Raw genomic sequence first — 17,869 nt, 5'->3', positions numbered from 1 at the left:
TTTATTCCGAATTCCTGTAATTTGTATTTATCAACATTCTTCTTCTTCTTCTTCTTCTTCTTCTTCTTCTTCTTCTTCTTCTTCTTCTTCTTCTTCACTCTGCCAACAACCTGTGGTGTTCACTAGAGTTTAGGTGACAGCAAGTTTCGCTAAATTTCTAGTACTCTCTTGAAAATGAATTTCCGTTAACGCAACATCCGTTTACCATTGATTCCTCGCTGGCAACGTCTTAACTGGAATTTGTGTGGCAACAAGCATCTTAAATGCCCCAATCTTCTTCGCACTCATTCAGTCGAGGTTTAGTTAGTGCTTTATCTCCTTGACCCTTCACAACTATTTGGTGTGGCGCCTGTCTATACAAACGTTACAATTATTTTTAGGTGAGGTATTTTTCTTGTTTCTCTGTTGTTTATATCGTTTATTTTGACTATGCCACTTGCGGCAGTGATTAGCTTTTTTTTGTTTTGTTCTGGTTTATGTATTTTCCTATTGTTTTTCTGTCATTGACACAGTCTTCTATGCTTGTCCCCCCCCTCATCTTTTGTTTTCACATAGAATCTGTCAGTACTATTATTCGGGTGTAGTACATTGTCCAAGGTCATTAGTTTCCGAGTTTCTGGTTAAGTTCTTCTATTAAATTTATTATTATTATTATTATTATTATTATTATTATTATTATTATTATTATTATTATTATTAATAATAAAGAATAGTATTCTATATATAAATATATCAAGAAATGTCAGAAAAAGACAAAATAGAGCATCAAATATTTTTCAACAACTTAATTATATCTAGTTTTATTTTTTCATTTTTCTAATTATTTTTGTGTCAAAATCAATCAATCAATCAATCAATCAATATATATATATATATATATATATATATATATATATACATATGTGTGTGTGTGTGTGTGTGTGTGTGTGTGTGTGTGTGTGTGTGTGTGTGATTAATGGCAAAGTATAGTATATATATATATATATAGCATGAAATTTACAACACCCTTTCCTTATCCTCTCTTTCCTAACCGACAACTTTAGTCAAACTAAATAAATAAAATTAAACAAATAAACAAACTAAATAAATAAAATTAAACAAATAAATAAAAATAAAAATAAAATAAAACATTGATAAATTATCTATATAGTGGTAACAGAAAAAAATCCTCTTAAACAAAATTATTCCTGATGACGATCATTGATCGAAAGCGCTAGAGAAAAATGGCATACAAAAAAAGAAACACTCAACTACATAATGCAAAATTTACCAACTTAAACCAAAACAAATACTTGGCAGATCAAGAAAATTAACAGAAACATAAAGAAAAAGGACTATCGTATTTAACTAATACACACACAAATTTATATATATATATATATATATATATATATATATATATATATATATATATATATATATAATTTGTGTGTGTCGCTATTTTTCAGCCACGAGAATATATATATATATATATATATATATATATATATAAGTTATAAAATATGCATAAGCCTGAAACGCGGAATATTCAGTGTAGCTTAATCGCTATATATATTTTATAACTTACTAACTAGCGCTACCTACGCATTGTGCACTTTTGAAGTAAATACTTACGCATAAATTTATACTTTCGTATATTAATTCTATGTGAGTAAATGAAGTGAAAGTGTCTGTCTGCGTGTGTGTGTGCGTGTGTGTGTGTGTCTGTGTACATTTCCTTACGCAATAACTCTGTCAATTTTAAGTCTACAGACTCAAAATTTGATATACAGGGTACTGAGATTTGGGAAAATCGATGTGATCGGTTTTCGGCCAAAAATTTTGCGATTAAGGGGTCAAAGTACAACGATTTTACCTTTGCGAACTCTACCAAACTCCTCCGACAATTTTTGATCTAAACACTTGAAATTTTAGATTCCTTGGACATGGATCTACCTTAATAACTTCATTTGAGCCCAAAACAATAAATTTTAAGGGGTCATAATAGGTGTCAATGTTAAAAAAATTGACCATTTTTTTTTTTTTGGTTCAGCATACACCTTAAAACACCCGGGCAACGCCGGGCTGAAACGCTAGTATATATATATATATATATATATATATATATATATATATATATATATATATATATATATATGAAATAAAATGGAGGGATGGCCATTGACGAGAGAGTCGGAGGACCTGGGCTATATACAACGATGGGGGAGAGCAACGTGCCCTCCCTATGCAAACCAGATGTCATATATACATATATATATATATACATTTTATGAGAGAAAAAAATAAATTAGAGTAAACCAGCGTAGTAGATTACGTCTAAAAGCTAAAATATCGTAGAGATTAAAAAAAAAAAATTGTGTTTGGAAATATAGCGGTGACAGATGACACGAGACCACGAAAGAACTTCTTTTTTTTTTTAAATTAGAAATAATTGAATTGGGATAAAATAGCGTAGTAACTTAAAAGATGGTGTCTAAAAATAAGAATAGGAGGTGATAAAATGGAGTCTAAAATAGATAATGATAAAATAAAATACAGTAAATAAGTAAAATAAAAATAATAAAATTAAGTGAAATTACGAATTTTTTTTTTTTTTTTGCATAGGGAGGGCACGTTGCTCTCCCCCATCGTTGTAAATAGCTCCGGTCCTCCGACTCTCTCATCAATGGCCATCCCTCTTGAGGAAGCCCGCATGGATCGGGCGAAACGTTGAGTATCCAGGTCCTTCCACCTCCATTTTATTTCATATCGTCGGATTTAATCCAGCTCAACAATCTCATATATATATATATATATATATATATATATATATATATATATATATATATATATATATATATATATATGAACAAAATTTTAACTAACCGAGGATCGTCATTGTTTAAGAAACTAGGCAGTTAATTTGTGCTCACTTATAAAAATTCATATACACATTATGATGCATTTTTTTATATTTCTAATTTTTTACAACACCTTAACTTATTTTCTCTTCAGTGAGTTGTCTAAAACTCTACATTATATCTATATATCTATAAAAGTGAAAGTGTCTGTCTGTGTCTGTCTGTGTACATTTCTCTACGCAATAGCTGTCAATTTTAAGTCTACAGACTCGAAATTTGACATACTGGGTATTAAGATTTGGGAAAAATCTTTGTAATCCGTTTTTGGCCAGAAATTTGGGTGTTAAGGGGTCAAAGTTTAACGATTTGACCTTTGAGAACTCTACTAAACTCCTCCGCCAATTTTGGGTCTAAACAATTGAAATTTTAAATATAGGTCTCTTGGACATGGATCTAACTTAATAACTTGATTTTAGCGCAAAACAGTAAATGTTAAGGGGTCATAATAGGGGTCAAAGTTAAAATAAAAAAAATATGACCTCTGCGGTCTCTATCAAATTACTCAGACAATTTCTGGTCTAAACGTTTGAAATTTCACATAAAGAGTATTCCGAGATAGGGCAAGCTTTTTAATCTGTTTGGGTTGAAAAGTTGAGCTACCAATATATAAATGTATGTATGTATGTTTGCATGTCTGCTTAAAACTTTCGACAGAGGCGACGGATTTTCACAATACCAGTATTGTTTTGAAGTTCGACTCTTCAGACGACAAATATCGAAAAATTGGCTAAAAACATTAATTTCTTCACCCTCAACTGGGTACTTTTCAACAGGGAGAGGTCGCTTTTTTCGCCGATATTTTCGAAAGTCATCCCCTCTTTTCGATTGTCTAGTCTTAATTTAAACCTGTGTCACTTCCGGTTTGGCGGTAGTCGTAACAGCAAAGATGTCACGTTTTTTCCGTTCATTTCTTCCTTTACGGTACGGGTTCGAGCCTGCCTCCCTACTTCCACTCTTTTTTTTATTTGCTCAACACACACCTCCAAACACCCGGGTAACGCCGGGCACCCGTGCTAGTATATATAAAAGTGAAATTGTCTGTATGTGTGTACATTTTCCTACCAAATTTCTCTGTCAATTTTAAGTCTACAGACTTGAGATTTGACATAAAGGAGTATTGAGATTTGGGAAAATCCTTTTAATCGGTTTTCGGCCAGAAATTTGGCTGTCAAGGGGTCAAAGTTCAACGATTTGACCTTTAAAAATTCTATCGAACTCCTCAGCCAATTCTGTGTCTAAACAATTGAAACTTTGGATGTAGGTTCCTTGAACATGAATCAAACTTTTTAATTTAATTTGAGCCCAAAACAATAAATATTAAGGGATCAAAATTGGGATAAAAGTTAAAAAGAATTTCAACTCTCAGCCAATTTTTGGTCTAAATATTTGAAATTCTATAAAGTGTATTTAGACATAGGGAAGGCTTTTTAATCGGTTTTTGGCCGAAAATTTGTCTACCAAGGGATTAAAGTTCAAAAAATTTAACCTTTGCGGTCTCTAGCTAACTATTCAACCAATTTTGGGTCTAAACATTTGAAATTTTACATAACGGGTATTTAGACATGCAATAAGCTTTTTAATAAGTTTTTGTGCGAAAATAAGGCTGTCAAGATGTCAAAGTTGAAAAAGATAACCTTTACAGACTCTATAAAACTCCTCCGCCAATTTTTGGTCTAAACACTTGCAATTTTAGATGTAGGTAACTTGGACATGAGTCAAACTTTTAATGCATATATATATATATATATATATATATATATATAGACTTATATATATATAGACTTATATGTAATATACTTAGTTCGCGTAATTCAGTAAATTTTCATATACCAATAGGTTTTAAGCCAAAAATGGTTGACTAAGGATTAAGCTACAAAATTATCACATTTCATAATTGATCATTAATATACTGTGTGTGCAAAATCAAGACTTCAAGACAAGTTGTTGATAGCAACAAAAAGTGTATTTCATTTTGCGTTACAATTGTTTCAATGTCCAGTTCGACAATTTCAAGCATTATATCGTTTGAAAATTTTCAAAAACCAGCATTTCTTCAGATTTTATGAATAAACACACTTTTGGCAATGTAGCATTTTTTGAATAGAAAGAAAAAAAAGGGGGGTCCCTAATGGGAAAAGCATGCGAGAAACATTTACCTTGGTTGTGGTTATGGAAAAGCCCATTTAAATATTAATGTAATGTATCGCCTAATTTTCGTATCCTTATTTAAGAACAGAGTTATGTGAAGTTTCTATGGAGAGCCCTAAGCCATTTAAAAATATTTTGCTTGAAATTGTCGAACTGGACATTGAAACAATTGTAACGTAAAATGAAATACACTTTTTGTTGCCATCAACACCTTGTCTTGAAGTCTTGATTTTGCACACACTGTATATATATATATATATATATATATATATATATATATATATATATATATATGCTTATAAAGTTGTGAACAGTACATAGGGCCCGAGCAAAGCTGGGCTGAACTGTTATACATATAACTCGAGTATTTGTCATCTTGTTATCATTTTGTCACCGTGCACACTTCATTTGTACATGAATGTGGTCGGAAGAGTAAGGAAGAATGATCACATAAATAGAGAAAAATTGGATGATGTGAATAATTTAAAATGAGAAAAAAAGGAAGTAGTGTCTATCATCATCATCATCATCATCATCATCATCATCATATTGGAAGGTCTGTAAGAAGGTTGGGGTGAAGTGTGCTGGAAAGTGGTTTGAGGAGGTGCCTGATGAAATGAGAACAAGTGAGAACAAGTGAGGATGGCAATGTATAGTAGGACAAAAGTGTCATAACAACTAAGCAGTTGGAACATAATCGTCCAGATTTGGTCGTCATTGACAAGGTCTCAAAAAACTGGCTAATTGTAGACTTCTCAGTACCCTAGGACAGGGATGTGAGAGAGAAGGAAAATGAGAAATGGAGCAATTATGCTCCATTGGCCTTGGAGATAAGGCGTATACACAATAACACAAATAATCCCGGTCGTAGTTGGTACACTAGGAGTAGTATCAAGTCATCTGGAAGGACAATTAAAAAAAACTACAAATTCTCGGTGTTTTAGGTGGCCTTCAAACCTCAGCAATTTTAGGTACCACCAACATCGTTAGGAAAACCCTTGATCTTTGAAGCTTCTGGTTTGAAGCCGGGATTAAGGGAAATCCTCTGGAAATGAATCCCATCCCTTTCCAGGGAGACGTTCATAAACGAAATCAGAATTATTATTATTGTTGTTATTATTATTATTATTATTATTATTATTATTATTATTATTATTATTGCCGCAAAAAACACGATCACATGGGACTCTGGATATATTGGGAGGTGTGTAAGAAGGTTGGGATAAAGTGTGCTGGAAAATGATTTGAGGAGGTTCCTAATGAAGTGAGAACAAGTGAGGATGGAAATGTAGAAGTATGGTGGGACAAAAGTGTCATAACGACCAAGCAATTGAGTGGCCTTTAGACTTCTGCTATTGTAGGTACCGCCAACATCCTTAGAAAAACCTTTGATCTTTGAAACACCTTTAAGTTTAGAGCCGGGAATGAGGTAAATCGTCTGGAAATGAATCTCATCTCTTTCCAGAGAGACGTCGATAAACGAAGAATTATTATGTGATAGTTTAATAATTAGATTTTATCATTTTTAGTGGTTACTATGATGAATTATACCAATTTGCTATTTTATTATTCTAAACACTAAAAACCCAGAGAACTAGCGTTAATTTATAACCCTTTTCGCAAATATATTTGGTACAAGTAAAGCTAATTCAGAATCACACCTTTACATCTTAACAATAAAGACTTAATAAAGAGTTAATAATAAGCTGAAGCTTATTATTAGTAAATATGATTGAATTGTGGAAAGGCGAATTTAATTAATAATTTAATTCGTGAAATTTGAAGGGGGGGGGCACTCTGCACTACTGCCAAGATTATGTTCCACAAGGCACATATGGGTAGGAATTCTGCACCATCAATAAGCATTATTGATTGAAATGAACTGCCCAAAATGTCATATGCAAACGCACATGAATGAAGATGTATTATAAACAAAGCTTAATAATTCAATCTAAATCGTCTGCCTTGAAGAATGACTGACTTATATAAACATAATCTTAGCAAAATGCTAAATACGAAATAAATAAAAATAGAGCAATTAATTTGATCAAATTTCAATACATGAAGAAAAACAAAGAAAAAAATTTAATTAAGAAAGGATTCTTATTTTATGTAACAGTTATTTTCAGAAACTAAAAAAAAATTTCTGATGCTTAAACATATGCCAACATAATCCTTCGTGTGATCATAGTTTTCCATTTGATCTGATTATTTTCAAAGCTGATTTATAGACATACATCTATTAACCAACTGATTTTTTTATAATAGAGTAAAATATTTTTAGAGTAAGCTGTTCAATCAGATTATGAATAGCAATGGTGAAGAACATTTTAAGATAGAATTGAATGAATTCAGAAATATTTAAAAAAAAAAAAAAAACGGAAATTATCGGATGAAATATTTAAGCAAATTACTATCTGCATATTTTTGTTGCAATAATAATGCAAATGTTTTGTAGAATATGTTTTATCTTTAAAAGGTTAAATTGAGAATTTAGCTAAAAAGGAGACCCCGCAAAAGGAAAACTAACAGATATATATATATATATATATATATATATATATATATATATATATATATATATATATATATATATATATATACTAGCAGGGGTGCCCGGCGTTGCTCGGGTGTTTGGAGGTGTATGCTGTGCAAAAAAAGCAAAAAAACAAAAAAAATGGTTAATTTTTTAAAACTTTGACCCCTATTATGACCCCTTAAAATTTATAGTTTCGGGCTCAAATCACTTTATTAAGTTAGATCCAGGTTCAAGGAACCTATATCTAAAATTTCAAGTGTCTAGACCCAAAATTGTCGGAGGAGTTTGGTAGAGTTCTAAAAGGTCAAATCGTTGAAATTTGACCCCTTAACAGCCAAATTTCTGGCTGACACCCGTCACATCGATTTTCCCAAATCTCAGTACCCGGTATTTCAAATTTCGAGTCTATAGACTAAAAATTGACAGAGTTATTGCGTAGGGAAATGTACACAGACAGACAAACACACAGGCACACAGACAGACAGACACGTTCACTTTTATAGATATATAGATAGATATATACATATATAGTCATCCACACAGTACTGTTTCGCTGTATCACTGCTCATCAGTGCGGCTAGACAAGCAACTACCTCAAGCCAGGTTTGAAACTCGAGTGTCTAGACGACAGTCAGCACTTCTAACCAGTTATACTATTTGGCTGCTGCTATGATGAGCATGTAAATTAACAATATTCAAACCCTAAGCTTCATTTGTTTGCACAAAGAGCATCGTTTAATACGCTAATGCAGTTTGTTCATCACTTCCCAATATGCTCAACCCAAATTAGGGAGCATTATAGTCATCCACAGATAGTATTGTTTCGCTGTATCACAGCTCACCAGTGCGGCTATACAAGCAACTACCTTAAGCCATATATATAAGAGAAACATATCAAAACTGTAAATTAAAATTTACATCAAAATTCATTGTTTGACAGAATACTCAAAAAACGTTAAAGAAATCCTTAATTTGCGGAGTTTCAAAGAATGCTATTATTCTCCTAAGAGGAAAGAAAGGTATTAGTAGATTACTAGTATAGTTAAGCTAAGAATTGCTGGCCATGGAATTAAATGAAACAGCACTTCATGAAAGTTTGTCATAAAAAGCAAAAAAAAAAAAAAAAAAAAATTTAAATGTTCATATCGGGTAAAATATGTGAAAAAAAATTAAAAAATATAAGTGGAAGTTCAATGGCAGTAAAAATGCTAAGATAAATCCAGAATTAAAACAATCCGATTTAGCTGGAGAAGAAATCCATTGTAGCTTAAAGGAATATAGAAATCCGTTTACAGTCGCCAAGAATGTAAAAAAAAACAAAAAAAAAAACGCAAGGTTAGATCTTAAATTTCAGTCAATGAAAGCTATCCAGTCCATATGCTCCCATCGCTGGTCAGGTGTCTAATGGCAAACAGAATTACATTTGAAAATTACGTTAAGTCAAATGGAACACATGACTATGTATGCGTCGAGACAGACACTGGAAATTGCTCAGACAAAAATAAAACGCATGATACGATATGTAGGAAAGAATTATGAAGCTATTCTAATCTTTAATCAAGAAGAAAAAAACTAAATTTTGAAAAGATAAAATCATAGTAATAATAATAGTAATAACAATAATAACAATAGTAACAATATAACAATACCATTATTATTATTAATAATAATAATAATAATAATAATAATAATAATAATAATAATAATAATAATAATAATAATAAATACAGTAGTAAAATTTGAATGAAATGATAAAATGAAAATGATATATGGAGATAATAGCACTATTGCCATAAATTAAAACTTTAGAGTGTCCTATTATATATATATATATATATATATATATATATATATATATATATATATATATATATATATATATATATATACTTTCATGTAAGATCCCCATGGATACTCATTCTAGTAAGGAAAACGTCCTTGATACCAGCCTAAATTTAGATTGTAAGATGCACAAACCATTCCACCGAATGAAATCCTAAGATTCATTAATAAAGGATCTTGTCAGCCCAAGTCTTCATAAATACATTCACTAATATCAGCAAAGAAAAACCCCTCCAATCTATCATCCAGTCCTGAAACCTTTAAAAAAGCAGCTCCATGCTATGATAAATTGAATTTAATAATGATCTCGTTCTTGTTCACACAACCACACCCACGTCTATCAAGCATAACAGGAAATGGAAGACGATTTTGTTCTTACTGCTCTTCTCACTCAACCCAAAAACACATATTGGAATGGGGATCATTAAAAAAGAGCAAACTTTTACTGTTTCTTTTCTTTAACGACCCATAGTGACCCCTATTTTCCTTCCATTATTTTTTCACTATTACTTACATATATACTACCGTCCTATTTTTCTTTTTTTCATATTACCTCCCTTCTCTTCTTGTATACTTATCCCTTCCTCCTGTTTATATTTTTAATTTTAATATTTTCATCATTTTTTTCCTTTTCTTAAAGGTCGCTATACTTTATCTTTTATACTTTTAATAATTCTTAATTTTTTATTCATTCTCATTTCTAATTTAAATATTATTAAGCCAGTTTCTAACTATATTTACATTTTGTATAATTCTGGCCCTTCTCCTTTCCTGCTGAAAAGAATTTAGCTTTGCTCTAATCGTTTAAATTACAATCGTTTTAAAACAATCATGTCTTCTTTTGAAAATAATTTTACAGTAGATGGGAAAAAAGCAAATTTGCACAATTTTTTATTTCGATTAAAGTTAAGCCGAAAAGCTGCTGCAACAACTCGCGATATAAATGAAGTATTTGATCAAGGAACTACTACTGAACACACATCACAATGGTGGTTTAAGAAATTTCCTGGCGGCGACGAGAGCTTTGAAGATGATGAACGTAGTGGTCGGCCATCGGATATTGACAACAGTCAATTAAGAGCCTTAATTGAAGCCAATTCACGCATAACTGTTCAAGAATTGCTTCTGAATTAGACGTAATGTATACAACGATTTCCAACCACTTGAGAGAGATTGGAAAGACAAAAACTTGATAAATGATTGCCTCACGAATTGAACAACAATCAAAAGAAACGCTGTTATAAAGTGTCGTCTTTCTCTTCTTTTATGCAACAAGAATGACCCGTTTCTCGACTGGGTGGTGACTTGCGATGAAAAGATGGTTCTTTACGACAACCGACGATGCTCAACTCAGTAGTTAAATGCTGAAGAACCTCCATGACACTTTCCGAAGCCAGAGTTTCACCAAAAAAAAAAGATCATATTAACTGTTCAGTGATCTGCGACCGGTCTCATCCATTACAGCTTTTGAATGCAGGCGAAACCATTACAGCAGTGAAGTAATGTCAACAAATAGATGAAATGCATCAGAAACTTTGACAACAACACTCAGCATTAGTCAACAGAAAAAGCCCAATTCTCCTCCACAACAATGCTTGACTGCACGTTGTTTAACCGATCCTACAGAATCTGAATGAATTGTGCTACAAAACTGTCTCATCTCCAGATCTGTCCCCTACCGACTACCACTTTTTCAAGCATCTCAACAACTTTCTGCATGAGAAATGCTTCAAAAACCTAAGCGATATCAAAAACGCTTTCAGCGACTTTATCGCCAGCAGAACGCAAGATTTTTACGTTACTAGCATGAATACACTTGTTTTGCATAGGCAGAAGTGTGTTCATTCTGATGGTTCTCATTTCGATCAATAAATTTTTATTTGAGCCATGATTTGTTAATCTGAATTTAAAAGTGAAAAACCGCAAAAACTTTCTTGTCAACTTGATATACTGATTAGAAGAGTCTATTACGAGTGAATGAGTGAGTCCCCATAGCACTCTCCTCCCGAGTACTTCAGAAAGGGTACTAGTGCCTCACTCAGATCGTCTTTAGAGAAAATCATTGGCCCGCTTAACTTAGTGAAAATTTCTTCAGGAAGTGAGTAATGGTGGCCTTTAAGTACCAAGTTCAAACCCGTGTGGAAGTCAGTGCAAATGCAGATTTCTTCCAACTTCTTTTTGACATAGACGAATGACCAAATTTGACATTGACATTGACCGAATTCAATTTTTGATAGGATTCCAGTTTTTACAAGTCTTTAAAGCTCCTAATTAATTTCTTCCAGATAAGCGAACGGTACATTTCTTTTTTTCTTGAATACTGGTTGGGTTGTCTTCGAATCTGGCTGACATTTTTGTGCATTTTCTAAACCGACTGGGGAAACTTCAGCGAACTTTCTTTTAATTCTTACTTGGGATTTTCCTTCTCTGTCCTTAGAGGTTTCACTTTTTCGTTTCTTCTAGTGTGTCATACACGACATTTAATTTTGTCCTTTGCTCTGTAAAAGGAGATTTTATATCCAATTCTGTTACAAGTCAGCCAAGTCTTTTGTGAGATGTTGGCAGTCTTTACCACAATGCAGGGCTCCACACCGATAACATAAACGCCTTACTTTGATTTTCAATTAATTATCTTTTTGTATGGGGGTGGGTGGAACAGTGTCTTTTTATTTTCTCTGAACAATGTCGGATTCTTAAATATTCTTTGAATCTTTTCTAATCAGTTGTTAGTAATCTTCTGCCAACTTTTGTAAGGTCAGGTTTGGTTCACTTTTTTTTTTTGTAAATATGAGGTGAAAGTTTTTGTTTGTCCTGGGCAGACTGAATTTTGTGAGAATGCTATGTTACTTTCTGTGTTTGTTATTTATTTGTTAAAGTTTGCAGTAATAAATCTGTTTCTCTTGTTGTTCCAGTAGGAATTTTTTCCATTCTTGTTGTTGTTCCAATTAGTATTTCTACGGTTGTGTCATGGTTTCTTATTTTTCCCGTTTAAGAAAAGGAAGAAAACTGAATATAGTTTTAAACATGTAAAAAATAATTTACTATTTTTCAAGTAGCCATTTTTTATTAGCAATCAATATAATGTAGATCGAATATAAAAAAAACACACACACACAAGTTGAACAAAAAAAACTCACACCTCTCTCAATTAAAGTTTATGAAAACCAATAAATCACTTTTTAGTTCAACAAAAAAATCAACTTACAGATTTTTCATTTACAACTTTTTACTCGTTGTTTAATCTAAGATTATCTTTGTTTTTTTTTTCTTTCTTTTTAAGTTTATAGAAAACAATCCTTCAGAATTTTGTAGAATTCAGCGCAACTTTCAGAGTTGTTTACTGGTTCTTAAAACGTTTAGTCATCCACTTCTACAGTATCGACTTTCTGAATGATTCATTGTTTTGGAGCACTATCTTGCTTGTTCACCGCAAGATCGATGTTATTGAGGTGTGTCCTTTGAATATTATGTTCGAATACCTTGCCGTTAATTGTTGTCACCTTAGGAAAAGGATCATAAAGAAAAACTCGAGCATCGAGTATAGGTAGAAAAGGATATATTGTGCAAGAAAGTGATACAAAGAAAAGGTTTTCGGCATCTGAGTACGTGTGTGTATAATTGATTTCAATCTCAAAAATATATAACACAAGCACAGTAAATAAAATTTTCTCAATATTCTTAAATATTTCATCAGATAGACAATCAAAAATACTTTGAAATTTTACTATTCTTTCTGAATTTACACAGTTAACTTTTTCAAAAGTTCCAGAATTGTTCTATTTTACCTTAATTTTGAAATTTATCTGTAAAATATAGTACTCTATTAGAAGAAAATTTAATTTAGTTTTTCAAATCTTTTGTGCAGGAAAAGATATTATTAAAAGGTGTTCCATATTTAGAAATTTCGTGAATTTACCTTAAAATTCTTTATTATTTTATTATTATTTATTTTTTATAATTTATTTTATTGCTTTTATTATTTTAGCCACTTTTTTGTTCACCTAATTTTAATATTATATCCAAATTTCCATGTGCAGTATTATGCGTGATGTGTTATTAAACTGGGATCATACGGAATATATACTATACTTAAGCATACACACACACACACACACACACACACACACACATACACACATACATATATATATATTTATATATATATACACACACACACACATATATATATATTTATCATGGTATCATTAGAATTTAATACCATATGATATTTCTCAATTACTTTTTGACCCTCTTGTCATATCATATATTATAATTTTTGTAAATATGTAGTTTTTTTTTTATAAACTTCAATTTTACCATATCTTCCCATTCTGATAAAATATCGTTTGCATCATATTTTATTTTGATATTTTGTGGTAACATTTAAGCAATTTAGCGTCATCAGCAAATCATTCCACTACTTACATTTGTAAATAATTTGTAAATATCACACATAAAAATATCAAGAAATATCCAATGCCTAAGAAAAAAGAACTCCGCTTACTTTCAATCTATTCTTTTGATACCAATCTCAGTACATCCAAATTGTTTAATAAACTATCGAACAAATGATAAGCCGAAGGAATAAAATTTAAAAATTAGGAAAAAGGGATGGGGGTTATGCAGCATCATTTTATCTCAGACAAATTCCTCTAACAGATGCTTAGTGAAGCTGGCTATTATCCTGGTGAAAGATGATCCCTTCATGTACACTAAACATGGATGTTTTCTAACAAGAGAAGTATTCAACTGGCAGATGTTGCAACCAATACATATCAGTGTCTGATTGTCTGATTATTCTCCAATAGTTCACAATGGATGATTCCACGGATATACCACCATACACTCAAGATGATCCTTTGGCGCTAAAGGACTCGCCTTCATTCCTGGACAGGTTTGCACACACAACTGATTCACTGAGAGTGGCACACAACGCTATGGTAAGGGTTCATTTCTCATCAATAGTAACGACTGTTCAAAAATGGATCTTGAAGGAAGCTGTCATGTAAGGAAGGACTCAACAACTACTGACACGCGTCATTGGTTGGTGATTTCTTTCAGGCAGTGAAAAGGTTTAAAATTGTTATTTTTCACTTCTCAACAAAATCTAAAACACATTAACACCACAAAAGCTTAACATTTTAAACTTATAACTTCAGTCCATAGGTATGTCCTTACATAAACTCTATTTTAACACATTTTCTGTACCTTTTTAAGTGTTTGGCATATTTAGAGGTTCGTCCTCTTTTTCTTATTCATGAGACTTAAGATGCATAAAGAATAAACTAGCGTGTTAAAATTTTATAATTTTAGAAATACAATTTAATTCAATACAGGAAAATAAAAACTCGACTGAAAAAGGTTTTAAAATCGTAATAAACTTCTCGTATATATAACTACTAAACGATCATGTTTAAGTTACATTGTGATCAATATTTATTTGTCATTTTTTTGCATTGTTTTAAAAAAACGAATAATCTTATTATTGTTTAAATATTAAATATCAAAGTAAGCGTAGAATGGCGAAATTCATGATCATGTGTTGATTGTTGATAGACGGGAGGGGATGGAGGCATTTTGTCCTTTAGAAAAACGAAAACAAATATTGATACCTTCAAAATAGATTACTAACAATTTATTTTAAAGATAAATTAATTTTTTTTCAGTTCTTTTCCACCCATTTAAAAATGACAATAGCCAATAAAAAATTGGAAAACTGCATTAAGATCATTAAAAATATGTTTAAAATATTTTTTTTTTTCCTTTGTCAACTTGATACATTTTGTTAAAATTTTTACAATAATTTAATTTTTTTAATAGGATAAGCTCATAATTTGATAATTGTTTGCAAAAAAGTTTCTCCAGTTTACATTAATAACTTTTCAGACAATTTTTACTGATGAAAATGCTGGCATTTAATTTCCAAATATATTTATATTACTAAAAATACCTGTTCTTATACATCAAAATTTCATAAGAATTGGTGTAATACCGTTCATCTCAAATATGTATATATGCAAATAATTCTTAAATTTATCGATAAATATGTTTTCTGCAAAAGTGACAAAACATGTACGCTCATAGGCTGCATGGCAAAAGGACTCGCAATCTTTTAGAAAATTGTTTTAATGGATACCATTGCAGTTATGATACTAATGCAATCATAAATAATGACGGTTGTTAGAAAAGGAAGACATGTTATTTGACATGAAAATATTTCTGTGAAGCAAAGGAATTAAAAAATTTAGAAAATGAAGATCATCAAGGAACGAACAAAAATTGTAATATGCAACTAAGAGAAAAATTATGAATAAATAAAATATTGTTCCTATGAAATAAATGACAAATATCTGAAATGTAATTGCCAAACAGAAAAAAATTATAAAATAACAAAACCGTCCAAAAAACAATCATAAAAAGTAAGTCCTATCTCTTTATTCATTGGGCTAAACATACATATATGCATACATACGTATATACATATATAAATGCATGCATACATACGTATACGCAAAGGCCTTAAGAGAGACATCTACAACGTGGCTTTAATAAAATTGATGACACTTACGATTGCATAAAATTCATCACATTATATATCTTTATATATATATATATATATATATATATATATATATCTTTATATGTTTTTATATATATATTTATATATCTTTATATATATATCTTTATATATATATATATATCTTTATATATATATATCTTTATATATATATATCTTTATATATATATATAATCTTTATATATATATATATATATATATATGTTTATAACTACTTCATTTACTCACATAAATTAATATACGAAAGTATAGATTTATGCGTAAACGTTAAGTATTTACTTCAAAAGTGCTCAATACGTAGGTAGAGCTAGTTAGTAATTTATAAAATATATATGGCGATTAAGCTACACTGAATATTCGGCGTTTCATCCACTATAGGATTCGTCAGGCGTATGCGCGAATTCTGTGGTTGTTTTTCGTTTTTATATATGTTGAGGATTTTAGTTAGCCAATCAGCTTTCTAGTATCCACCGCGCCCCTTCCTATCAGCCAATGGGCATGCATTTCATCGAACAAAGGATCTGTTTTAGAACTAGGTTAGTGGTTAAAGGCAGACGATTTTCCTCATTTCTGCTCTTTTTTTTATATAAATATACATATGTGTACACACATACATGAACACATACATACATATATATATGTATATATATATATATATATATATATATATATATATATATATATGTGTGTGTGTGTGTGTGTGTGGTCGTTTATGTATATTCATGTTTATTTAATTAATTTATTTGTTTGTTTTCTATTGTTTTTGTTAGTTTTAAAGCTATTTTGTATCGCTATCCTAGAGTAAGTTTTATTTTGTGAACACAATTGTTTGCTATTTCTCGTCTACAGTTTAATAGATTTTGGGGTTCTTTAAAGTACAGGATAGCAAATTTTTTTATGGAGGCATAATTTACATGGGTCATCTAAATGTCTGCACGTGGTAGCTTGTCTTATTATTTTCCATTCGACTACCGTCGAATGTCCGCTTTCTTTGAGTTCCCAGTATTATTCGCTACTCCAATTTACGTAAACCCTGAGTCCAACCACCCACCATCAATTATAAAACACATTCCTAACTCGATCGTAAGTAGACTCAGTAATAACTCAAGCGATGAAAATGCATTTAACAGGTCAACCAATATCTACAAAACAGCCCTAAAAAATAGTGGATACAAAAATATCGATATCAAATATAAGCAACAAAACACCAACAACTATAATAAAATCAAAAATAGAAGAAAAAGACTATAATTTGGTATACGGCCCCATACAATCAAATGTTAAAAACAAAACTTGGTAAGAAATTTCTAGACCTTATTGAAAAACACTTTCCCGCAACCAACCCCTTACACAAAATCTTCAATAAAAATACCTTGAAGTTATCTTACAGTTGTTGCGAAAATTTAGAGATGATAATTAAAGCACATAATAACAAAATACTAAATAAAAACAATGTAAACAACAACAAAATAAACAATAAAAAAGTAGACACCATGGCAAAAATAAAACCAACACTAGCAAAAATAATAATAATAATAATAATAATAATAATAATAATAATAATAATAATAATAACAATAATAATAACAATAACAAACCAACCCCGGACAAGAACAACCATACCATAAATAAAAATAATAATAACGAACAAGATAAATGCAACGGTAGACACCGCACACTTTGCCGAGTTCAAAATAAATGTCTAACAAAAAGCGTAGTTTATCAAGCAACAATATTTGCGAAAAGAAACCCAAATAACAAGAAATATTATGTAGGCATGACTTCCTTAGATTTCAAAACCCGATACTATGACCACAAAAGTACATTCAACAATAAAAAACACCATATAGAAGCAACACTAGC

General features: G+C 30.8%; 1 protein-coding gene across 4 annotated transcripts in view; it reads left to right on the top strand.

Annotated features, from left to right (window-relative positions):
- The window catches only part of LOC145297675 (uncharacterized), a 1,369,001-nt gene that overhangs the window by 657,818 nt on the left and 693,314 nt on the right, over window positions 1-17,869 (top strand). For 3 of the 4 annotated variants that reach the window (XM_080143862.1, XM_080143860.1, XM_080143859.1), the window contains exon 6: window positions 14,238-14,369. The exons of the other annotated variant lie outside the window; for it this stretch is intronic. In XM_080143862.1, the coding sequence (XP_079999988.1) occupies window positions 14,238-14,369 (132 nt within the window). The remainder of the gene's footprint in view (window positions 1-14,237; window positions 14,370-17,869) is intronic. 4 annotated transcript variants of the gene reach the window in all.

The sequence above is a fragment of the Euprymna scolopes genome, chromosome 18 (genome assembly GCF_053919585.1).
Source record: "Euprymna scolopes isolate OS-2025 chromosome 18, ASM5391958v1, whole genome shotgun sequence".
In the NCBI taxonomy this organism is placed as follows: Eukaryota; Metazoa; Mollusca; class Cephalopoda; order Sepiida; family Sepiolidae; genus Euprymna; species Euprymna scolopes.
This window is presented reverse-complemented; position numbering and strand designations above follow the sequence as displayed.